This window comes from Penicillium samsonianum, assembly GCF_028829775.1.
Source record: "Penicillium samsonianum strain IBT 33392 chromosome Unknown utg000003l_segment0_segment0, whole genome shotgun sequence".
In the NCBI taxonomy this organism is placed as follows: Eukaryota; Fungi; Ascomycota; class Eurotiomycetes; order Eurotiales; family Aspergillaceae; genus Penicillium; species Penicillium samsonianum.
Window position 1 is genome coordinate 68,542 of NW_026643261.1, and position 23,703 is coordinate 92,244.

At 48.0% G+C, this 23,703-nt stretch overlaps 12 protein-coding genes across 12 annotated transcripts; 5 read left to right on the plus strand and 7 right to left on the minus strand.

The window, feature by feature from the left end:
* Positions 1-80: 80 nt before the first annotated feature.
* On the minus strand, positions 81-2,117 carry N7471_003571 (Zn(II)2Cys6 transcription factor; the record flags this gene model as incomplete). Its single annotated transcript, XM_057276291.1, has 6 exons — positions 2,027-2,117; positions 1,526-1,973; positions 1,172-1,433; positions 935-1,107; positions 573-882; positions 81-521 (listed from the first exon to the last, which is right to left on the minus strand). Exons 1-6 carry the CDS (start codon positions 2,070-2,072, stop codon positions 81-83), a joined length of 1,680 nt encoding a protein of 559 aa, XP_057135901.1. The 5' UTR covers positions 2,073-2,117.
* Positions 2,118-2,404: 287 nt separating this feature from the next.
* N7471_003572 (uncharacterized protein) lies at positions 2,405-2,865 on the minus strand (the record flags this gene model as incomplete). Its single annotated transcript, XM_057276292.1, has 2 exons — positions 2,405-2,622; positions 2,760-2,865. 2 exons carry the CDS (start codon positions 2,863-2,865, stop codon positions 2,405-2,407), a joined length of 324 nt encoding a protein of 107 aa, XP_057135902.1.
* Positions 2,866-3,661: 796 nt separating this feature from the next.
* N7471_003573 (A4/G1 family peptidase) lies at positions 3,662-4,471 on the plus strand (the record flags this gene model as incomplete). The annotated part of the gene is made up of 2 exons (XM_057276293.1): positions 3,662-3,749; positions 3,807-4,471. The coding sequence occupies 2 exons, from the start codon at positions 3,662-3,664 to the stop codon at positions 4,469-4,471; spliced, it is 753 nt and encodes a 250-aa protein (XP_057135903.1).
* A 552-nt stretch (positions 4,472-5,023) lies between these two features.
* N7471_003574 (uncharacterized protein) lies at positions 5,024-5,755 on the minus strand (the record flags this gene model as incomplete). Its single annotated transcript, XM_057276294.1, has 1 exon — positions 5,024-5,755. The coding sequence occupies one exon, from the start codon at positions 5,753-5,755 to the stop codon at positions 5,024-5,026; it is 732 nt and encodes a 243-aa protein (XP_057135904.1).
* Positions 5,756-6,087: 332 nt separating this feature from the next.
* Positions 6,088-6,567, minus strand: N7471_003575 (uncharacterized protein; the record flags this gene model as incomplete). Its single annotated transcript, XM_057276295.1, has 1 exon — positions 6,088-6,567. One exon carries the CDS (start codon positions 6,565-6,567, stop codon positions 6,088-6,090), a length of 480 nt encoding a protein of 159 aa, XP_057135905.1.
* Positions 6,568-7,977: 1,410 nt separating this feature from the next.
* mep20 (uncharacterized protein) lies at positions 7,978-9,251 on the plus strand (the record flags this gene model as incomplete). The annotated part of the gene is made up of 5 exons (XM_057276296.1): positions 7,978-8,206; positions 8,259-8,670; positions 8,723-8,851; positions 8,916-9,178; positions 9,232-9,251. The coding sequence occupies 5 exons, from the start codon at positions 7,978-7,980 to the stop codon at positions 9,249-9,251; spliced, it is 1,053 nt and encodes a 350-aa protein (XP_057135906.1).
* Positions 9,252-10,028: 777 nt separating this feature from the next.
* Positions 10,029-11,733, minus strand: N7471_003577 (dipeptidase; the record flags this gene model as incomplete). The annotated part of the gene is made up of 4 exons (XM_057276297.1): positions 10,029-11,109; positions 11,165-11,377; positions 11,437-11,680; positions 11,719-11,733. 4 exons carry the CDS (start codon positions 11,731-11,733, stop codon positions 10,202-10,204), a joined length of 1,380 nt encoding a protein of 459 aa, XP_057135907.1. The 3' UTR covers positions 10,029-10,201.
* Positions 11,734-12,088: 355 nt separating this feature from the next.
* On the plus strand, positions 12,089-13,884 carry N7471_003578 (putative nonsense-mediated mRNA decay protein Upf3; the record flags this gene model as incomplete). Its single annotated transcript, XM_057276298.1, has 2 exons — positions 12,089-12,414; positions 12,480-13,884. The coding sequence occupies exons 1-2, from the start codon at positions 12,167-12,169 to the stop codon at positions 13,882-13,884; spliced, it is 1,653 nt and encodes a 550-aa protein (XP_057135908.1). The 5' UTR covers positions 12,089-12,166.
* Positions 13,885-15,391: 1,507 nt separating this feature from the next.
* On the plus strand, positions 15,392-17,666 carry N7471_003579 (Zn(II)2Cys6 transcription factor; the record flags this gene model as incomplete). The annotated part of the gene is made up of 5 exons (XM_057276299.1): positions 15,392-15,776; positions 15,829-16,034; positions 16,087-16,487; positions 16,535-17,125; positions 17,177-17,666. 5 exons carry the CDS (start codon positions 15,392-15,394, stop codon positions 17,664-17,666), a joined length of 2,073 nt encoding a protein of 690 aa, XP_057135909.1.
* A 145-nt stretch (positions 17,667-17,811) lies between these two features.
* On the minus strand, positions 17,812-18,533 carry N7471_003580 (uncharacterized protein; the record flags this gene model as incomplete). The annotated part of the gene is made up of 3 exons (XM_057276300.1): positions 17,812-18,140; positions 18,265-18,292; positions 18,366-18,533. The coding sequence occupies 3 exons, from the start codon at positions 18,531-18,533 to the stop codon at positions 17,812-17,814; spliced, it is 525 nt and encodes a 174-aa protein (XP_057135910.1).
* A 1,271-nt stretch (positions 18,534-19,804) lies between these two features.
* Positions 19,805-21,314, plus strand: N7471_003581 (uncharacterized protein; the record flags this gene model as incomplete). Its single annotated transcript, XM_057276301.1, has 4 exons — positions 19,805-20,209; positions 20,272-20,995; positions 21,053-21,131; positions 21,179-21,314. 4 exons carry the CDS (start codon positions 19,805-19,807, stop codon positions 21,312-21,314), a joined length of 1,344 nt encoding a protein of 447 aa, XP_057135911.1.
* Positions 21,315-21,838: 524 nt separating this feature from the next.
* Positions 21,839-23,686, minus strand: N7471_003582 (aldehyde dehydrogenase family protein). Its single transcript, XM_057276302.1, is given in 5 exon segments — positions 21,839-22,113; positions 22,166-22,235; positions 22,290-22,946; positions 22,964-23,490; positions 23,542-23,686. The coding sequence occupies 5 exon segments, from the start codon at positions 23,598-23,600 to the stop codon at positions 21,957-21,959; spliced, it is 1,470 nt and encodes a 489-aa protein (XP_057135912.1). The 5' UTR covers positions 23,601-23,686; the 3' UTR covers positions 21,839-21,956.
* Between the last annotated feature and the right edge of the window lie 17 nt (positions 23,687-23,703).

Sequence of the window (23,703 nt, forward strand, 5' to 3'; positions counted from 1 at the left end):
GGTATGTGGAGCGACATAAGATATAAAATATTAGTGTTAGTCTATAAAGATGTAAGTAGATCTACAAGATCCCGTGGGCTTCACTGCGCATGAAAACGCTTTAGTAAAAATTCCGCCATATTGGCATATCGTCCCTGGCTCGCGTCTTGCTGAGCCAGAATATGCTCGGCCACATCATGCGCCCAAACAAACTCTGAATGAAAGTCGCGCAGCTCCCATAGACGCTGACGGAGCCATCTTTGATGAGTTGTATCATTGGTTTCAATCACTGCCATCAACAGCGGCCAATGTAAACGCCTAAGGAGCTTCGGATCAGACAAAAATTGTTTTTGGCATATGTCAATGATTCCTGCTGTAGCATGTTGGTGAATGCGTAGAGGTAAAGCATCGACGCAGAGAAGCCGGCGGTGGAGGAGGACCTGGCCGTAGAAGGTAGAAACAGCCATGTATATGGTATTGAGCGTACGTCGAGCGGAAACACTACCGGCGAATCTCGCAGTGATAAAAAGGTCGGAGAATTTCTAATCTAATCAGCAACTCTCTCGATATCGGGGCCGCGGATCTATACTGACTTCTCGGGTAGCGAGGATTTCACGGAAAAGCAGTTCTGCGGAGTCGGCGGGACCAGCCGCGGATTCGACGAGGACCTTCCAAGTTCGATGGCGTAGGCAAAACCCAGCATGCAATAGCTCCAGAGCTCTATAGTTTTCAATGTCGTCCAGAACTTCCTCGTCGGGATACTGCTCGCCCCAAAAGCATCGACCCCAGAGACGAGCACAACGATGAAGATGGTCCGGCTGTAAAGCGGGATTCCCTGACTGGGCCACATAGTCGTTAAGTGACTCGGTAAGACCAATGGGACGACAGCTAGCATCGATATATCTGTTCGCTTGTCAGTGGTAGTCGTTTGTATGACGGCTGGAGATGAGCTCACAGAATCCACAACAAAAACTGCTCGGGAATGAAGGAGACCTTGGCCATGGTCATGGTATCACTGGCCAACGTATTGATTCCGGGAGAGAAGAACATATCATTCACATTTTTAATGCGGAATAGTTGCGGATGTGTTTCCAGAAGCGAGCGCACGCCCTGGAGGTGGAGTTGAAGCTAAACCCCCATTAGCCGATTAATAATTCGGTGTGAACAAATCAGTACATGAGAGCATTCTTACATGGCGCACTGAGTGTCCGAACTGCCACTCCCAAGCTGTCATTAAAAAAACTGTGGCAAAAACTGTCTCGACATCATCCAATGAAACCTGGCGCGGCGTCTCGAGTAATTGTCTGAATTCTTTGACCGCTTGGCTGTAATGGTACCGACCATGATCCTGAGAGCGCACAATCAGCCCATTGCGATGCATATCACATGCACTTAACGCCAATATCATCCTCATTATGATTCTATTGGATGCAGCTGGACCTTCGTAAAGATGGCTAATTTTTCGGGTGTCCAATTAGCCGGGTGAACTCTTCAAGTCTCGAGTGAGAAACGGTAACCTCATTTCTCACACGAATGAAAGCCTCACCATAAGGTGCTCCACTTCCATCTCTTCATATAGTAAAATACGAGCGAGGAAGAAGGGAAGTACTGGAAGTACTGCCGATCAAGAGATGTGAGCGTCAATGAGTTGGCGCACGCGACATTGACGTTCAAAGAAGGGTATATGGGGTTAGGAATTGGCGCTGGGTTGAATGTATCAAAACAAATAACGTCCGATGCCCAAGAGACTGGCGAGAGACTTGTAAAAAGGGCATCTGCATCTGGTTGAAACCCGATAAGGTCTTCGCGTTTGGGCATCGCCAAAGAGAGTTGTTCGGAGGTTCCCGGTGCAGGTTCGAGGTGTCGAATTTGCGTGCTTCGTCCACGCTTCACTGGGACCCCCCATTCGCAATTGAGTCGCAGGGATGAACATCTTGCACAAACTGGTTTCTCTTCGCCGCACTTGACCTTGCGACGGCGGCAGGTACTACAACCTATTGAAAAGTGGGTTAGTCGACCATGTGGGAAAGTAAAAGGAATATCCTACCACTCTTGGAACGTGGTCCATTTCGCCCAAAACCCTGCATGAACATGAACCAGCAGGGATCAACCTGCAGGCATGAGCGAAAAGATCGAAGAGAGCGAATTGAAAGAATTAATTATGAAGGGACCGGGATAGAGGACGATCTCAGTGCCGAGGCCGATAAGATAACGCGGGGAAAGCTGAGTAATCATATCATGACGTCAGTCCGACGGTTTCCCTTTTCGGATGCGCTGCCATAAGAAGTTGCATTTCTTCAACTTGGTTGGGAATTTAGAAGCTTGGAGAGCTAAAAATTGTCTCTAGTGACGAAATGAATGTAATTTTTATATAGTCTGATTTCCTTGGGAAGTACTATATACTACCTATCCACGCAACGTACATCTAATCCTCCCGCACAATCTCGTCTTTCCATTGTCGCCGCGCCAAATCATACATATCATTATCCACAATCATATCCCAACCGATCAATGCCAGAGATTTTCCAACAATCAATGCCTCGGCATGAGCTTCATCTGTTCCAGCTGCAGCTGCAAACGTCGGGTGATGTGGAAACGAGTTGTAGATGCGGGAATCGCAAACATTGTATGAAGCGTGGGAGTCTTGTAGCTAACATTTCCTATTATTGAAGTACACGGGTTAGTCCTGTCAGTCAAAAGGAATACTATCTGACCATATACCAATATCCGACGATCCTGTTAGGACCTTGTCATGGCGCTTGAGATCATTGCGACTATACCGTCCCGTGTGTACATGGTGCGTTCACAGAGAGTGTCATTCAATCGAACATCGGCATAGAGTTCATCCCTTGAAGCAAGCACATGAGTAACCATTTCTTCAAGCATCTAGGGGGTGGGCAGGTGGCCATAAATCGATACATACTCATCAATCTTGACTTGACATCCAGTGGGCAACGCACCAGCCTCAATTCAATTGCGCAATTTGCCGATAAGGGCATTCAATCCCTTTAAGGTAGGGCTGGGCACCTGCCAGAAAGCTTTCGTATAATCTGGTATCACGTTAGCTACCTTGGGTGTATCCAAGAAAGCACAATGAACACGTTGATACGGAAGAAGCTGCTGTCGAAGAACCGCAACGTTGTTATAAGATGAGAATAGGACCAAGATATGCATCTTTGCGTACCAAGAAGGGAAATTATGAAAGAAAGATCTGGTCTATATTAAATTTGCTTGCTATCCATGTAAATTGCATGTGCTAGGGTATACCTTCATATCTACCAATGAAGTAGAGTACCTGGCCTATATTTTGTGAGTTACCCTACATCGGTAAATATGTATATATTAGTCCGAATGTTAGCCACGGGGCTATCTTGCAAAGTCACCTGGTCATCGGTCTCCGACAACGATCATCTGCGCTTTTTGTCTTCGTCTCACATAAAGGTCATGTTACATTGAGAGTCATTCATCCGCGTCTAGCATTCTGGTCACTCATGTTTTTCAATCCAGTCTAGGCTTATACCCTTTGAGCTTAACAAATATTCGGAGAAAGCGCTATATAACGTCGAGTTTCGTGCGAAGCGTTAGATTCATGCGCGATTCACACACGAACATATATCAAATTTATCTTTTCATTTTTGATACTTGGGAAGTTTTCTACCGACTCAGCCCCCAGACTTTCACTATGAAGTCCTCTGTCGCAATCTTTGGTACTACGCTACTCGCCACGTCTATCATCGCCTCTCCTCTCACCTTTCAGCGACAGGCGGACGGTGAGATACAGCGATCTGCTTAAGCTCCGCGCCGCAAAATCCGGCCTCATAGTCCAGGTACCTCGGAAGTGCTCTATCTAAATCAAACGTCCCAGGAGACTTACAGCTCAAACTGGGCTGGGGCTGTACTTATTGGTACCGGATACACTTCGGTATCCGGAGAGATCACAGTTCCTATCCCCCAACTTCCAAATGGTGCTAATTCCTATACAAATTACTGCGCCTCTGCATGGGTTGGCATCGACGGTGATACTTGCAGTACAGCCATTCTACAAACAGGAATCGATTTCTGTATTCAAGGATGCTCTACGTCATATAGTGCGTGGTATGAATGGTATCCAGACTACGCCCATGACTTTAGCAACATCCAGATTTCTGCTGGAAATGTGATCAAAATGACAGTCGATGCAACTTCGAAGAGTTCTGGCTTTGCTACTGTTGAGAATCTATCCACAGGCGTGTCTGTGACGCACATATTCCCCAGTGGCCTTGGGGGTGACCTCTGCGAGTTCAACGCCGAATGGATTGTGGAGGACTTTTCTGTAAACAACGCATTGGCTCCTTTTGCCGACTTTGGCACTGTAGTATTCTCAAGTGCAGCTGCCTCACGCGGTGGGAATACTTACGGACCATCGGGTGCTACCTTGATGGATATCTATCAGGATCGAATTCTCACATCTTCTTCTGTCACCGGGAATACGGTCACTATTAGTTACATCTAGCTCTGACAAACAGCCAAGTTCAAATTCTTCAAATCCTCCTCTAGAATATTCCGTTGGAACAGTAAAATTCTAGATAACACAAATGAAACACACACCTAGTGATTATTTGAGGTCCTTGTACTTTTGGTTAGATACCACAATGAGCTTGACATAGAATTTACCTGGTTATTTCTATGCAATATTTGTATCTCGCTCCAGTAACTCTTATCAGACGGTTCACGGACACTTTTCCTTGCCAATATAGGATGAGATATAACTACATCCTTCTGCATGACTGACACAATATAAGTAGAATTTAGGTATTAACCCCAATATAGGGAGGGGAATTCAGTTTTCTTCAACATTTATATCGCTTTTGGGTTCTCGAATGGTGTTCATCATGATTAAAAATGGGATTTGCCTATAATAACCAAAAGAGAGGGAAATTGTAGATACGTAAAGCAAAACCATCAGTCTCATTTTTAGGTAGTTTGGCTAATTGTGTCCCACATTACTTGCTAATCTGGCTAGGTTACGACAAAGGTGGAATCAAATTTTGTAATTAGGAAGATGTTATATCCTGTTCGCACAAGTCTGTCCAAACGAAAGAGCCGACATTCCAGGATCATTTGGCACTTTAATTCCATAAAATCTCCAAAGAGCATCCTGCACCACATCATAACAAGCCCCGTACCGCACAATCTTGATTGTTCTAAAATCGATCATAGTTGAAGAAGCTCGAGGATGGTGAAACTTTTGTCTCCCATAATCGATAACTATATCTGCCACTTCGACGATCTCTGGCTCGATGTCCTCGACCACGGTCTTTGTTCCCTTGCCGGTGATATTGGCCGAAGATCCCATTAGAGGAAGTTTCTCTAGGGTAGCAAGTCGAGATAATTCTTCTAACAAATCACCCCCATTGACCAACATTGCTAGAGTGTCCCCAACAACGCTCTGTGCTAATATATTTGGTGGAAGCTTTTGGATAATCGGATGATCAGGGCGATATGGCGCAATGATCCCTAGAGGAAGGCTCAAGTCCACGGTCAAGAGTTTGACCATATCGGCTTCCTTGGGGGGAAGAACATGAATATCTCGATGCAGAAAGTAACTGCCAACCATTGCATGTCGCTTGTGTGGTTCTCGCCGTTTTGTGCGAGAAATCCGGTCCAATGCGTCAGGATCGATCGCAGTGATTCCGTAGCCAACGCTCATCGGAATAATTCCAACACCACCCCGTTTCAGAACTTCGAACACCACTCTGGCATCTTCTTCTGGGCTTGGTACTTTATAGAAAGACATGTTTATTGTACGAAGAAGTCGATGTGTACTAGAGAAAACTGAGCATCGCAGCTTCATTCTAGTCATGAAAAGTGGACCGTAATACTAGACAGCCCATGAAATCTCGTTTAACAATCTGTGCAATACCGGGGAAACCGAGGTGTGTAACAAAAAACTGCTATCTCCCAGGAAATCATGTGAATAATAGTGGAAATAATTTGGCTTAATCTCATTCTCGCCGAATGACGCAGCAATAGATCGTGGGTCATAGGACATCAACAGCAATCGGGCAGGGTCAGGTTCCCTTACATACTGCTCCTTTGTTTCAAGTATCCAAGAACCAAATACTAAGCTCAATCAATGCTCACAGAGGACTCATTAGAAAGGAAGTGCCCGCGATTGGCACCTTCATTATCTCTGAGTTGTGATGTAGTCACATTGGATAATTCAGTTGGCCACACCGCATGCCAAGTTCCCTGTGCACGAATAGAATATTCATGTCCCTTTTCGAGGCCTGGGATCGGCAAATTGACAGTTACATCAACGGTGTGCCGTGCTTGTATCTCAACGAGATCATTTTCGGAGGCAGGTAGCTTGCGTGATACCATAATAGTAGGAACGGACAGTTTCCGTTGCTCCGTTGTGTCACAAATCTCGAAGACACCGAGAACACCAGCCTGAGGGTCCAATGGGGTGCCCCATCTTAAAATGGTGACTGGTGAATCTGCGGCATTATGAACAGAAACTTTGATTGGTAGAGCAAATGCTTCATGTGCCTTGAGGATCGGTGCCTGGGGGGCCAAGGTGACCTGCAAACTCAAGTTTGACTCCATATTTGCGTCCAAAAAGGTCGTTTCCGTGATCGGTGTCACACTATATCAATAAGGAGGAGAAAAAACAAACAAACAAATAGAGACAACGGGATAGTTTAGGCAAGTTACTAGTAGTATCGAGATATCGAAAGGGCCTTGGGGTGTTGAAAGATCAGAGAGAAGCGACCCAGGTAGAGATTCTTATCACGCCTTATATCTGGAAACGCTGATCATGTTGACGATCTCTCATTTGAACCAATCAAATTTGTTAATTACATGCCAAGTCGACTAGCTAGGGCGCTCTACCGCATTCCTACGGGGCTCCGTGGAACACTTGTTTCTCGTGGACTTGGCATCGCTTTGCCTCCCAGACGGGCCATTCATCACAATAGCCAAGCCTCTATTAATCTCAAGGCTATATCTGACGTGACCCCTAACAGCTGACACTAAGCATTGTTTCTGAATTCAAGACTTCGGCGCCGTCTTGGGTGGTATCTTGGCCGTATCTTGGCACCGGAGTCCGGTGACAAACGCACGGTCTAGGGCTTGGCATGATATGAATGGAGGGGGTTTTGCAGGTTGGTCATTTAGAATGAGACGAAGATATGAGTTGTTACCGGTAGGTCATATTTTTGCCATAAACGACATATATTGATTCCTACAGTACAATGTCCTTGTGTCCTACAAATTCTAAGAATGGTGTTGTACATACATTTGTGTACTACTTAGGTATTCCTCCGCAGAATGTAATTTTATAATTACTTCCATACCTCAGCTAGGTTATGCATATATCAAACACTAAGATCTGCCTAGGGGCTTGCGGCTTTTAGTGCCGAGTTTTTTTCTTTATCTGGAACCGATCTTGAGGAGTTACATCGAACAAGCCCCCGCCACTTCAAACATGATGTGGGGTCAAAAGCAGTTTCATGAGCCCTCGGGCATGCAAACCCGCTAAAGTCCGTCCTTCAGGGGCGCGGGTTTCCGTCGGGCCAAGACGACATCCATGATGATCTTCCTGAAGATGCAGCTATTTCAATATATCTCCAACCAGTGACAAGATTGCCCGCGGTCTGCCCCTGGGATGTAGCTATCTCAAGATATATTTGACCAGTGACAAGATTTTCCGCAGGTCTCCCGTGTCCTTCCTATGCAATCTTGGCTGCTGGCGTGATCAAGTTGTTTCATGCGGAGAGAATACCACCCTCTTTCTTCTGCCGTCCTTCTGGGCAACGGGGAGAAGATGGAAGGTGTACAGGAGACAGGAAACCGCGGCATTCCACTTCGAAACTGCAATAAGTGTCCAGTGAACTATAAAGCAGTCGACCTCCTCTCGAAAATGGGAGCTTTTTTATTCCAGCAGCATCCAAGACATCAGAATTACAACTTTCTTTTCAGAGAATCAACCTTTGAGTCTTTTGACCTCCGAGCATCATGCGTTTTGCTGCCCTTTCCACGGTACTTCTGGGTCTATCACAGCATGTGCACGCCTTGCCAGTCGAAACCGATGAGACTTCTGCGCTCGATATCACCTTGAGTCGTGTCGCTGACACCCGCATCAAGGCTGTCGTGAAGAACTCTGGCAGCGAAGATGTCACATTTGTGCATCTCAACTTTTTCCGTGACGCCGCACCCGTAAAGAAGGTCAATGTCTTCAAGAACGGTATGTACAAATTTCCTCGGACCCTATCGGCGCAATGCTAACTTGATACCAGATGCTGAGATCACTTTTGAGGGAATCAAGCGCCGCTTCGTCCTCGAGGGTCTCACCTCGGAATCTCTCACTTCTCTTGCTGCAGGAGAGACCTTTGAGGATGAATTTGACATTGCCACTACCAGTGACTTGTCTAGCGGAGGCCCATTGACTCTTCGTTCGACCGGCCTGGTGCCCCTAGTCACTGATGGTGCAGTCACTGGCTATCTGCCATACCGTTCCAATGATCTCAAGATCGAGGTTGACGGTGTCAAGGCATCCCGTGTGCTGAAGGCTATCAAGCCGCTCGATCGTCGTGCTCTTCAAACCTGCAGTGATTCGAGCAAGAAGTCTGCGCTTGCCAAGGCTCTCCAGAACACTGTTACGCTCGCAACCAATGCCGCACAGGCTGCTCTTTCTGGATCTTCCACCAAGTATGTACATACCGTTTTGCTGCGAATCAACCATTCTAATAGCTTCCGACAGGTTCAGCGAGTACTTTAAGACCACCAGCACCACTACACGCAATGTTGTGGCTGCTCGCCTTAAGGCTGTGGCAAAAGAGGCCGGCTCGAACACTGCCACTAAGTACTACTGCGAAGATACCTTGGGATAGTTAGTACCTCCTTTCGGTAAAGAATTTATGTGCATACGTGGCTTACAAATGTAATACAAATAGTTGCGAGACCAATGTCTTGGCTTACACTCTGCCATCTCAGAATGTCATCGCCAATTGCGATATCTACTACAGCGAGCTCCCAGCATTGACTAGCACATGCCACAACCAAGATCAAGCAACCACAACTCTCCACGAGCTCACCCATGCTCCAGGAGTATACAGCCCAGGAACTGAGGACAACGGATACGGATATCGCGCTGCGACGGCCCTCTCTAGCGCAGATGCTGTGTTGAACGCTGACTCGTATGCATTGTATGCCAATGGTTAGTGTCCAAGATCGAGCCCCCCTAATGGAAATCAGCTAACCAGCAAATAGCAATCGCCCTTGGCTGCTAAATGATCAACAATTACTCCGGGGGTGCGAAGTGCGAAGCGCCAGTGTCAATTTGAGATTGCTAGATATTAAGTTGGATGCTTGTTCTGATGAGGCTTGTCAATGAGAGACTAGTTGTGAGAGGACAGTGATTGGATTATGAATGAGAATTAGCGAGACAGATTGTGAATGAAAATCTCCGGTGATTATGAATATCCTCAGCTTGCTGTAATGTGAATATAGTCAACTGTTTGGAAGGGTCGTATTATCTGGTAAATTATATCTACATACGTAAATTTTCTTGGCCACTAATATTCACTTTCCGGATATCCAGGTCCTCGGCAGTAGACTCGCATTCTCTGTCAGTTGAACATCAAAATCTGAGATAGAAAGGATCGCCTAAAACAATGCAGTTATTTTCTGTCACGTATGTTAAGACTACAAAAGAGCGTATGGGGGGGGAGAGAGAAGAGGAATCATGATCATTCTATATATCTAAAAGCAGGAGATTTATACCCTCTAACAAAGAAAGGCTCAGTCCATCTATGATAAGATGACTGCACACAAGCCTGAACAAAGGCATGAAAGGCATCATGGGATGCTGTACAAAGCATCCAGAATGAGTGAGGCATGCCGGTGTAGTTCAACAACATAAGAAAAGAGCTATGAATTACATACTTTTTTACTACCTCTTTACTGCGCTGAGTTAGAGAATTCTACCCGCGGATTCGACCCTATTAATGCTTGACGACAGGCTCTAGCTTAACCCACTCGAGCTGCCATGACCACGATAGAAAATAGCAATGTCAAGATGAACTTCCAATATGCAGTTCCTCTACGTTCCAAAGTTGGTTTATTTCGACGACATACACTCCAAAAAGCTTTGTGGTTGCAAATTCTCAAACTATGACATTCAAGATAGCACCACTCTTAGGAAATTTGTGATTAAATCAACCCAAATTGCTTCAAATGATTAGTCCTCCACAGGCAGTGCACCCTCGGCTTGCATCTCAAGCGCCACCTCATCAACCTTCTTCCATACCCTCAATAGATTGCCTCCTACCACCTTACTTGCATCTTTGTCACTGACTCCTCGTTTCAGCAGTTCCTTGATCAGATTCGGGAACCTGGAGACATCCTCCAATCCCCGAGGAACCGTTGGAATACCATCAAAATCACTACCTATTCCGACATGCTCGAAGCCTACAAGATTACCAATGTACAGGATATGATCGGCAACTCGTTCCAGAGTGGCGTGAATAGGGTCCGCGTCTGGGATCCCATCGGCGCGGTCAGAAGCCGTGCAGGAAATGAAGTCTGGTGAAAAATTCACCATAACCAGTGAGTTCTTCTCCCGGACCAGCTCCAAGATGTCGTCGGGTACGTTGCGCGGGTGGGGACAGAGTGCATAGGCTGAGCTATGGCTGTAGATCACTGGAGCACGGCTCCCTATCCATTCGGACTTGCCGGCGCCAAGCACATCACGCATGGTCTCCGTGCTGACATGGGCTAAATCAACAATCATCCCAAGGCGGTTCATCTCAAACACCAGCTTCTGGCCTTCTTCGCTGACGCCATGCCAGAGAGGATCGGATTTTTTTACTCCCCCGCCTGGAAGTTCGAGAATGGCGGCGTCGGCATACCGATTATGGCAATTATGCGTCAGAGTTGCGTACGAAACTCCCAGCTCATAGAAGATCCGGAGATGAGCCAGTGAGTTGCCGATCGAATGCAAGCCCTCGATACCAAGCGGTGAGATGATCTTTCCCTCGCGGAAAGCGGACATGGCAGAGGTACCATTTGGGGGACTCGAGAAGACCTTGGGATAGGCTTGCTGAACCCTGGACATGATGTCCACCTGCTCCATCGTCTCCCGCACGCCTATGATTCCAATGTGAGTATACTGTGCAACAACCGTCGTACCAAATTCCCTTACTTGCTGCGTAATTCTCGTCGGAGAAATCGGTCCCATTCTTGGGACAGGGCACAAAAACACTCCAAAACGTCCCACCAACCCTACCTTGTTTCAATCGAGGGATATCAACGTGGCCGGGAAATTTCCCCTTGACAAAAGCCTCGGTGAAGTTGCGATCATTTACGCGGTTGTGGAAGACTTCCCGGACCAAGATGGGAAAGTCATCATGACCATCTGTTTTAGGCCATCAGTTATGATTGTCCACATAGAATTATTCTCTCCAATCTCCATACCGATCAATGGAGTCTGCGACAGGATCTTCTGCACCCTTTCCTCGATGCTCGGGGGGGTGAAGGGGAGCGCGACAGTGTGAACCAGGCGGTGGCTACAATGATACAGAGAAACAACCAGAGTAAATTGAAGGGGCGTTTTTTCTGCCTCAAAGTCGGCGCATCCCCTTGGCTCTCCAAGACGAGGCTCTTCTCGTCGCTCATTGTGTACATCTAGAGTGTTGTGACGTCGAAGAGAGTGGAGAGGCTTATCGATAAGGTTGGTTTAACGACCTCGGGAGGTACCGCCGGAGTCTTCATTCTGGTCAAAGTACTACTATGTAGTCCACGACAAGAGCAACTATAACAAGGTCATTCTACAGTATAGATGAAATAATCTCTTCCAGTGGAATCAAGGATGTATATTTATATATCAATCGTGTATGTATGTTAGTGTGAGTGCCCACCTAACCTGTTGTACATGTACCTAGACAGCCTGCCCAGGTGCCCTGGAGGTGATGACTGATAACGTCAGCAATGGGTGCACCCAGGCAACACCTGGGCATGCACATGACGATGCTGACTGAGCAATTAGGCGGTGAGAGCTCATGTCCAATCACACCGCTTTCAACCCCGTAGATGCCCCGTGGAGTATCAACTTGGAGCTGGCTGTTTAACATCCTTTGGGATTTCCATGACTTCGTTTTGGGGAAGAGAAACATAGCCTCAATTCTTAATATCGAAAAAGTTCACCATGATGCACCCCGGCAAGACCACGGCCGGTCTGCTCCCAATTTCGGCAGCAGCTACGCAAAAGTCGGGCTCTGGAGCGCCCGCAAAGAAAACGCCCAAGCCTCCTGCTCCACGTCTCAAACTTCTCATTCGACGTTTGCCACCCGGGCTAACACAGACCGAGCTGGAGAGTGCTCTTGGCGACCAGTGGAAGGCTGGGGCAGGGAACGTCGACTGGCTTCAGTACAAACCTGGCAAGGTGTCGAAAGAGTAGGATTCACCCTCCTCCGACTCAGTGTTTCATTGATTTCGACTAACGGGGGTTCTTCAAATAGCCCCAACAAGCCATCTCGCCCATCAAGAGCATACATCCACGTTGTCTCCACCGAATGTGTCTCTTCGCTCTCGGACGCCGTGCGCCAGGCTTCTTTCCAGGATGCTCGTAACACTCTACATGATCCCATTCTACTTGGGCCTCCGTCGCTAGAGTTTGCACCTTATGCCAAGATCCCCGGAAGCCGCTTACGGAAGGATGCTCGTCAAGGCACGATTGATCAAGATTCAGACTTCATCGCTTTCTTGGAAAGTCTGACCCAGCCCATTACCAGGCCCGCGGCTGTGGATTCCACGGCTGATGGTGAGGAGAAGAAGAAGGAAACCGTAATGACCACCCCGCTGGTACAGTTCATCAAAGACAAGAAAGCCAGCAAGTTAAAGGACGGCAGTGGGTCCAAATCCAAGCACAGTCGGTCGGACAAGGAATCAAAGCAGGAGAAAGTGCAAGCGAAAAAACTTTTGCAACGGGGCGATAAGGAAGCCTTGACAAACTCCTCCGACAAGAAACCCAAAGGAGAAAAGACAAGCAAGGACTCTGTCAAGGCGACCAAGCATGGAGCCGCTGCCAATGCCAAGGGAGGCAAGTCGAGTACCACATCAAACACTACAAAGGATACAACCGCAGCTCCAGAGCGGAAGAGAGAGCGCGGAAATGTTACAGTAGCCACCAAGATCCTTCAGCGTGATCTTGGACTCTCGACATCCGGTGGGCGACGACGTGGGAAAGGCGGTTCGACTGATACTGCGTCAGCTAAGAACGAGAGCTCTCGAGACTCGGCTATTCCATCATCCGATGTGCCCAAGAAGGAGACAACCAAGCCTCCTAAAACCGCATCATCCACAACCAATTCTCCAAAGCCCAAGGATGGCGAGTCATCCTCGCGACCCGATGCGGCGGCTGCGCCGCCTGCAGCCCTAGCAGCCAAGTCTACTAAAGGTGGCAAAGCAAAGCACCCATCAACTGCTAAACAAGCATTCCTCAAGCACGCCAACCCATCCCAGGGTGTGACCGAGGCGCTCCTGCAGTCTGCTTTCACCCCATTCGGAGCAGTGACGAAGGTCGAGATTGACAAGAAGAAGGGATTCGGATATGTGGATTTTGCTGAACCAGAAGCACTTCGCAAAGCTATCGCTGCGAGTCCCGTATCGGTGGCCCAGAGTCAAGTGGTGGTCTTGGAGCGCAAAGAGAACCCCGGAATTGAAAAGTCTCGGAAAGGCCGCGAGGGTTTCACTGCCAATAAGGCCAAGGCTCCTACTGAAGCTGGTGGAAGCGCTTCAGGGGCTGGTGGTAATGTTGGAAGTAACGCTGGCTCCTCCCGCGGCTCTCGTGGAGGGCGTGGATCACGGAATAAGGGACCCAAAGGTGGAGCTTCAGAGAAAACTGGAGGCACCGAGGCGGAGTGAGGGCGGAACTACATATTGAGTTCTTTAGCAGTTCACGAGACATGATACCCGAAGGCATGACAGGTTTTACCGATAACTACATGATGGCTGCAGCAAAGGATTTGATATGTTATAACCAATCTATTGAACCAGGCAGTACCAACACTTCAATATTCAAAGGATGTAGTTAGGTCAGCACAACGATGCAGAGGTCGAAGCACAAGTCTCCGTTTAGAACAACGCGACGAGACACGGGTTCGAGGCGCAGCCAGTAGGCTCAAAAGAAAACCCAGCCGTCTACACACACTAGCTTACAACAGTACGAGCAGAACCTAATCCGAATGAAGACCCAATGAGATGAATAAATTTGTTCGCTATCTGCATAAACCCCCTCACAGATCTCTATGCCATCTACCAATATGGAAGAGGACCTTTCAGACCTCCTCGACACCCACCAGGACCGACCGACCGAAGTCAGACGTCGAGACCAGGTCAAGATCATCACCACTCCCTAGACCGAAACACAGACACTGCGAACAGCACGCGTGACAGTCGAGGCGGGAATAAAAAGGTTTCACTTTAGGGCATCGAGGACATGTAGTCATCAGCAAGGGTGGAGATTCTGTGGCTCTTTTAAAGAGTTTAGAAAGGGGACGTCTACTCTAAAGTGATTCTTTGAACTGTGGAAATGGTCAGTAAAATGTTGCGTTACAGTGAAAGATGATTTTCAACTGTATGGGGGAGGAGGAACATACGTAGAGTCGCTTGAAAAACAGGATAAGGTCCGGGGGTCTGGGCTTATTTATATTCCTACCGGTCACGCTAGCACTAAGCGAGAGTGTCTTGTGTTTGCCTGGTTTGTTCGGCTTACCTTTTGCTCTGGTGGGCCGCCTTTTGGTGGCTGGTCCAATCATCTGCCAATCATTTGCTTAGGGTGGATTCTCTATAGAAATTTTCAACTTCGCTCTTCTTCTACTAGTCTGTATCATTTTTCATTACTTGATAATTTGTTATTTCTATAATTCTATGTGTCACTCAATGCTTTGGGACTGTGTTGTAGAATGGAATCGAGGCAAGCCGACTTACCCGCTCAGTTCTCCGGCTCATTGGGTATGTGGTACATTTTGAACGTTATATCTCGTAGTCTCTAGTACTCCGTACATCCCTATTAATTCTCATCAAATACACCTGGACAACATTAGCAAGTCACCTTGGGTATATTAATTATATCATGGTGTGCGTATCCGAAAGGCCTCCGTTGGTTGCACCGAAAGGGCCTATTGTACATAATGTGTAGTGCTTTTAGTATCATACGTTTAATTTCTTTCCGGGGTATTCCACATGCAAAAGATGCAATACTTAAAGACTTTCTCTTTTTTTTTAAAACTATTCATCCTTCAGAAGTGCCTCTTCCGAAATACCCTGGATGTCGGGCCGCGCACGCTTATCGTTTATCTTTTATCCCCGCCGGTATGCGGGGATCTCCCGAGGTCATCCCCAGACTTGTAGACTTCTAGACTCTTCAAGCATGCCACGCCCCAAGGTCCATCCAGCGAATCGGCTACGAGCAAACACTGCATGCACTGCCTGTCGTGCATCCAAAAAGCGCTGCAGTGGTTATTTCCCATGCACCAACTGTATTCACAAAGGACGTGGCCGCTCGTGCACCCCATTCAAGTCCTTACCAAATGCAGGCCTCCGCAGCCGCCTCGTACCTGCTTCTCAACCCACAGTTGAGGCACCTCGGACATGCAGGGGAATGTCAGTCGATTTGCAAAAACCCTTGAGGTCACAGTCTCATGACATTAGTACGCCCCATCTCGAGTTTGACACGCTAGAGGCGGGATCGCACTCGCCTGAAGTTACGCATCGGACGCATCCACGCATGCTCCGCAACCTGCAAGGGGAACGAGGTATGAAATTTTGCGATTGTCATGCACATCATTTGATTGACATTGTCCACAGTGTACGTCGGGAAAGCCGCCTCTCTATCATTTCTACAATTGCTTCGGGATACAGTGACCCAACATATCGGGCCCTCACAGTTCTCTCATAATGGACGGAGTGAGGATATGCTAGAGGCAGAAGCTCATCATGATCTGTTGAATTTCTCCGAAGAATGTTGCACTGTTGATGAGAAGGACCGATTTATCCAGAATTATCACGCAGCGGTAGGATGAATGCCAATCATGAAAGGCGGATAAATCACTGACAATATGCAAGACGAGCGGCTTTTTCAATTTGGGCTTTAGTGGTGACATTTCATCTTCATTGATTGGCCCAGCTGAGCCCAAAACCGATCGAGAAAAAACTAGGGCGGCCATCATGGACCTTATGGTTGCTATCGGAGCACAATCCTCCCCGAACGTCCGACAAACCCTTCAGGCGGAGCGGTTCTACTTTGCTCGCGGCCAACGTAGAACGTTTGCTAACATGCTGGAAGATCCTAGCGTGGATTTAGTCCGAGTGTTTCTACTCATGTCCTTTTATATGCTGGGTGCATGCCGTCGAAACACGGCATTCATGTACCTGGGGGTGGCGTCACGAGCAGCAGTGGCGCTTGGGTTTCATGCAGACTTTCCAGGGTCAATAAGCCCCCATGAGAGTGATGAGATAAATGAACGGTAAAAGCTTCTCCCAAAATCTACTTGGCCCAGCTAATCCCTACTAGATCACGATTATGGATGAGCTTATGTATTCTTGATTTACTTGTCAGTTCGATCCTTGGGAGACCTTCTGCTATATCACCTCTATTGCCCGAGAATCGACAAGAACCTAGTTGGATTGGGCCCACACCGACCGATCCTGGACTGGTGGCTTCATATCAGTTATCGTTGATCCTGGACGAAATAATAAACTGTCTTTACTGTGAAAAGGCCGCATCCGCACAGCAGGCAGACCTGTTATTATGCAAATTAAACGGCTGGAGTGAATATCTGCCACGATCATTAAGGACGTCGTCTTTAGGACACAAAGACCAGAGCACTTTCCAAGAGCACACAATTGGAAACATGCACGTTGCATGTTCATATCATTTTGCAGTGATCTTAGTCACCCGACCTTTCCTCGTCTCGGCCTTGAGTGTCCGGCTGGCCCGGTTACACCAGAGTCTCTCGACTGGTGATCCCAGTGAGGCGCCTGAGGAGGACCCAGCCCACTCTCGGCTTGCAGCGGCATGTATTGATTCTGCTGTATACATGCTGCAAACATGTCTGGAGGTTCATAAGTCCGGCCTTCTTCTTCGGAATATGTGTATTCTCAAGTTCGTCTGCACGAATACCCATCTAGCGATTCCTATACTAACATCCAACAGAGCTTTTATCTTTGCCGCAGCCCTTGTGCTCGGATTCTCTATGTTCTCTCACCGTGACGTGGATTCAGATATTGATGATGTATTCCGCGGTGCCCTGACCATCTTGCGCATGCTGGCGTCGCAGTCCGCCCAGGCAGCTCACTACCTAGAGATAATCACGAAACTAGAGGCCGCTATAAGTAAACAGCGCCAGCGACTTGCTGCCCAAGCCCGACAACGACGGAGTCAATACGTCAGTCGGATCTTTAGCTTGAACGATAGCCCGGCAACACCGCGGACACAAAGTGAGGGGGACGAAGAAGAAGAAGCGAGAAATGCAACCCCACTTCTATCACAGAGTATCGCGTCATACGCGTGGTTACATTCAGATGATAGCACAGCTGCTGCTGTCTCACCCCCCATGATTGATGGGACTTTATTTGATTGGGAGGGTATGGATTTGCCGTTATGGGATAGTTTCCCATTTCTCGCCGAGTCGACTACAATATGATGGAATATAATTCCTTGACTATACCGGGGAATTACATATGTAGTTTACTGGAATTTGACGAACCAACCTTGGAACCTATGATTTTTAGTAAGACTACATGGGCATCTGGGCTCCCAAAACGAAGAACTGCAAGACTTAGATTCACTTAAACAGATGACTTTACAGTCGGAATCAAGAAGCCGGGGGGATAAAGGTCCGAAGTGTCCCAGTAGAGCTGGTAAATATTGTCGACAGCTGTATCCTTCAGACGGAACGAATCATACAGGAGGCCATTCTCATTCTGCCACATGAGATACCTGCCGTAGAAAAGAAATTGATCTAACTTCGCATCGTCTGGTGTATCGACATCATTCCCAGTGAAACCCACAGGTAACACCTTATTGGGTGTGGGACGGATGTAGAAGAACGTGTCAGCATCAAAGGTGTAATCCTTGTTGGTGGCCGTGGCGATAATTTGGGAATTTTTGAAGACAACTGATAGAGGATTAGCAGTTGTTTGGATAAAAAGAAAAACACAAATGGAAATGGAAATGGAAATGATGTAAAAGAGAAATAGATCCTACATATAACGTCGGTTGTCACCGATCCAGACACCCACTGGGAAGAATCGCCGACATATGCGAGTCCTAGGTATTGGGGTCAGGTGGGCATCAATTTATGTGGGAAACGATAGTAACCGTCAGAATAAAAAACACTGACTCCCTCAGGAGCGACACCGTATGCAAGAATGGAGAAGGATCCTGTTGGATAGCGCTTTTGCAGCCCCGACTTAGAGAGTGTAGCCATGGCTTGCGAGGCCAAAGCCATACTGGTCGGTAGGATATTCAATCTCATCTTTTTCGGAGATAATTCTGGAGAGAAGATCATTTGGATTTTAGTGCGAGGCGTGCAGTTAGGCAGTTGTGTTATAACTATTCCATTGTCAGACAATAAGTTGCTGACCAGAGAAAACAGACTGGGGTGACGCAGTCAGATCCTGCACCTGACGGCTGACACTTAAGTTAACTATCCATGGATGTAGTAATACTGCTTATATCTCGATTTATTCTATTTGAACCTGATCAGTATCAAATCAATACGCAAATCAGTGGCAAGGGCCACTCTACAGTGTTGTAGAACGATATTATTGGGTCATGGTGACATTTTAGCACTTCTTGCCGGAATAATCGGAATAATCGGCTCCTATTTAAACTAGTCTTGTGAGTTGGGTATTATTGTGGTTATATCGAACACGAAGAAAAATCACTACAGATGACCCCCAGCCTCGGAGCCAGCTAAACAATGGCAAGTAAGCAAAGGTATGCTGCACTGTAACCCCTCTAACTGATTACGTTTTATTGGTGGTAACTGAAACCAATATGGCTTACTGTGCAACCGGAAGGCGATTGTGAAATTGTATCGAAATATATATATGGTACATGCACACATATTCCGTCCCAACTTTTTGATAACACCGAGAATTGTTTTCTAATGGGGTTTTCCCATATTCTAGGGCACTTGTTTTATTTACCATATATTAATAGGATGAGACAACCCTAATTTACACTAAGACACATGTTTTCAAAATTGATAACTAACTATCTTCAATCACGTTGGACTATATACCAACTTACTTCTGCATTTTATAATCCGTTACCACAGGTAATATGATACATACGACCATAGGGTGTGGAAAACAGGGCTTCCCGTCCGCTCAGCCGTACTTAAGCCACACGCCGGTGAGTTAGTAGTTGGGTGGGTGACCACCAGCGAATCCTCACTGTTGTATGTTTTTGTTTTTGTTTTGATTTTCCCCCCATCTTTCCATCTATAAAAAGCCCTTCTCCATCCTTCACGTGGTAATGAATAATGCTCACGGTTGCCGGATAACGCAGGGTTTGACGAATTGGTTCCGATAGGTAGGAAAGTATCCATAAAAGCCGGAGATAAGCGCCAGTGCGCGGCCCGCGTGACCCGAGTGCACTATCCGCCAGCCGATGATGTAGAGACGTGAAGTGTATATGAGAAGATGTAGAGATACGAGATTAATAATAGGAGACAAGTTGCTATATATCCACCTCTACACTCACGGCTTTCTGCTCCGATTCAATTCAACCTACCTCAAAACCCCAAGCTTTATTGATTTATCTAAATACACTATGTCAAGTTGGAGGAGTCTCAATGTCGGCGTTATTGGCGGGGGCATCGGGGGCATGTCCGCTGCAGTTGCCTTGCGTCGTGCAGGACACACTGTGACCATCTATGAAAAGTCGGACTTTGCAGGTGAAGTCGGCGCTTCGGTTTCGTGTGCTGCCAATGGAACCCGCTGGCTACACGAGTGGAACGTGGATATCGCCAAGGGTGACCCTGTGGTGTTGAAGAAGCTCATCAACCGCGACTGGAATACGGGCGAGCCCGTCAGTGTGTACGACCTCGACGATTATGAGAAGCGCTGGGGATATGTCTACAACATGTTCCATCGCCAGTACATGCATGCCATGCTAAAGGATTCGGCGCTGGGAGAGGGCGAAGGAGCCCCAGCAACCCTCCAAGTGAACTACCGGGTACATCAGTCACTGGAACCTGCCTGAGAATTGAGCATGTGCTAATGTTGTCTGGGATGCAGTGCCGCGATATCGATCTGAAGACGAGTACAGTCGTATTCGAGAACGGTGAGGTTGTCAGCCACGACCTAATCGTCGGTGCAGATGGAATCGGATCGGCCGTTCGAGGGATTATTGGAATCACACCAGAAAAGCGAGCCTCCGACCAGAGCTGCTTGCACACCAATGTCAAAACCGAGGATGCCATCAGGCTCGGTCTGGTGAACTACTCCGAGGATAGCGCACTGGAGTACTGGGGTGGACAGGAAGGCAAGTGGGATAAGATTGTTCTGTCACCCTGTAACGGCGGCGAGCTTCTGTCGTACTACTGCTTCTTCCCGCGTGAGCAAGGCGACTATACGTCACAGACATGGGGGGCCGAAGACCGCCCCGTTGAGGAACTCCTCGCCCCATACCCGGAACTGGACCGACAAGTGTTTAACCATCTGAAGATTGGGACAGAGATCAAACCATGGCGCCTCTGGGTCCATGACCCGTACCCGTATATCCAACGCGGTAACACCTGTCTCTTGGGGGATGCTGCTCACCCGATGATGCCTCACCAAAGCCAAGGAGCCTGCATGGCTATCGAAGATGCGGCAGCACTTGGACTCCTATTTAATAAGCGTTATTTCTCTGGGGATATTGCTCAAGCCCTCGCTGTTTACCAGGAGGTACGTCTGCCTCGTGTCACAAGGGTGCAGGCAGCAGCAGCCAAGGCGGCTTACAATATCAATGAGCGGATTGGTGAGTGACTTTTGTTCAACGGTGTTGCGGTATATTACTTTTCTGACTAGCGAATAGGTTTCTCCGTCAACAAAGATACCCCCACATATAAGGTCGAAGACCCGAAGAAGGTTCTTACCATAGAGGAGATGAATGCGTGAGTTTGACAGAGTTCATGTTTTGGGCAATACTGACAACGACTAGCTATGACATGCATAGAGATATCGAAGAGAAACTGTCAGCCAAGCGCGGGACAGTCTATACCGACAAGTTCCTTTGCGGACTTCCCATCGGACTTGAGCTGCCGAACGGGATCACGATCGGCGCAGTTGGCGCATGATGAAAAGTAGTTTTTTTTTTGAAACCAGGAACCAGTCATTGGACATGCTTTATCATTTAGCTTGGCTTGTGTTGATCGAGATGTTTGTACATTGCGCTAGTCTACATAGTAGAATACATAGTATATACCAAAGTCGCTGGATGTGCACGTCCCACTAATTCACTCTTCCAGAACAACAATACGATAGATAATACGCGTGGTGGAATCCTGCCGAGAAACCTGCCGAGCCTAGCCCGGAGTCGATTGTTGCAGTCACCGAGCTTCTCGGGGGAGATGTACCGAGCGGCATGCAATGACCCGCGATAGCACCCTACTGTGGAACGGGAGTGCAGTTTTACGGGGATAATGATGAAGCACTGTATTCTGTAGTAATCTAAGGTTGTAGCATTATGTAGACTAGCCAAGCTAGCCAAGCTACATACCTACGGTTCTAGACTCTGTCGCATGCATAGAAACACAGGAACACCGCCACGAGCCTGTTACGTAGTAAACGTACCAGTGCTACAAGATATCGGGAAAAGCAGTTGATAGGAACCAAAGTTCTTCAATTTGGATTATATACAAAACGAAAATTTCCAATCATGTATCATCATTTCATTGGATTGAATTACCCAACTAATTTCTTTTTTTTTCTTGATTATTTTAGAACAGAGCATCGCCCAGGCGGTAGTGCACAGTCTTGACCTGGGTGTAGTTCTCAAGGGCGTACGAACCGAGCTCACGGCCAATGCCGGACTCCTTGAAGCCACCGAAGGGGGCCTGGTAAGAGATCATGTTGTAGTTGTTGATCCACACGGTACTGCAATAGAGTTAGCTTTGTTACAGCAGTAATTGATCAAGATAAAACATACCCAGCCTTGAGAGCGTTAGAAACGCGGATGGCAGTGTTGATGTTCTTGGTGTGAACGGCGGCAGCGAGACCTAAATACAGTTAGAATGATAGTTCACGGTTTCATGAATGTAAGCAACACATACCGTATTTGGTGCTGTTGCCAATACGGATGGCATCAGCCTCATCCTTGAACTTAGTGACGGCGATAACGGGGCCGAAGATCTCCTCCTGGGCAATCTTCATCTCGGGAGTGACGTCGGTGAAAACGGTGGGCTGAATGAAGTAGCCCTCGGTACCGTGACGCTCACCACCCAGAGCGACAGTGGCACCCTCTTTCTTGCCGTGGTTGATGTACTCCATGATACGGTCGAACTGGAGCTGCGAAACCTGGGGGCCCTGGAAGGTATCACCCTCGAAGGGGTTGCCGAGCTTGTTCTGGGCGGCACGCTCCTTGAAGCGAGCGACGAACTTGTCGTGGATGCTCTCCTGGACCAGCAGGCGAGAACCGGCGCAGCAGCATTGACCGTGGTTGAAGAAGATACCAAAGTTAGCCCATGAGATGGCATTGTCAATATCGGCGTCCTCGAAGACGATGTTGGGGGACTTGCCACCCAGCTCGAGAGTGACCTTCTTCAGGTTAGACTTGGCGGCGGCCTGCAGAATCATACGGCCGACAAGGGTGGAACCGGTGAAGGCGACCTTATCAATGTCCATGTGGCTAGAGATGGCGGCACCAGCAACACGACCGAAGCCGGAGATGACGTTGATGACACCGGGGGGAAGCCAGCCTCGACAATGAGCTTGGAGGCATACAGACCAGACAGAGGGGTCTGCTCAGCAGTCTTAATGATCACAGTGTTACCGGCAGCGATAGCGGGACCAATCTTCCAGGCCCACATGAGAATGGGGAAGTTCCAGGGGATGATCTGACCACAGACACCAACGGGCTCGTGGCGGGTATAGGAGAGGGTCTCGGAGTTGGTGTCAATGGTCTGGCCAGTGATCTTATCGGCCCAGCCACCGTAGTAGCGCAGGCAGCCAGCAGCATTGGCAATATCGACCTTGGCCATGGTGACGGCCTTACCGTTGTCGAGGGCCTCAATGGAAGCCAGGGTCTCCATATCACGCTCGAAGAGGTCGGCAAGCTTGGTAAGCATACGGCCACGGTCCGAGGGGGTCACCTTCTTCCAGGGACCCTCGAAGGCCTCACGGGCGGCCTTGACAGCGATGTCGACATCCTTCTCGGAAGCCTCGTAGACGGAGGTGATAGGCTTCTCGGTGGTGGGGTTTAGGGTCTCGAAGGTCTTGCCGTCAACACCCTTGACGAACTCGTTGTTGATGAACCTGGAAGGAACCAATTAGCAATGAGATTATGTGGGGGGGGGTAAAGCGTACAGGCCGAGGGGCTGTTCATAAGTGACATTGGGAGTCTTAATGGTAGTGGAGAGAGACATGGTTGCACAGGGAGGGTATCACAAATAGATGCAAGAAAGAGAAAGCGGAGGGGATCAAGGGTTTTTATAACCTAGCTAGGTACTAGTAGGTAGTTAAGGTTGT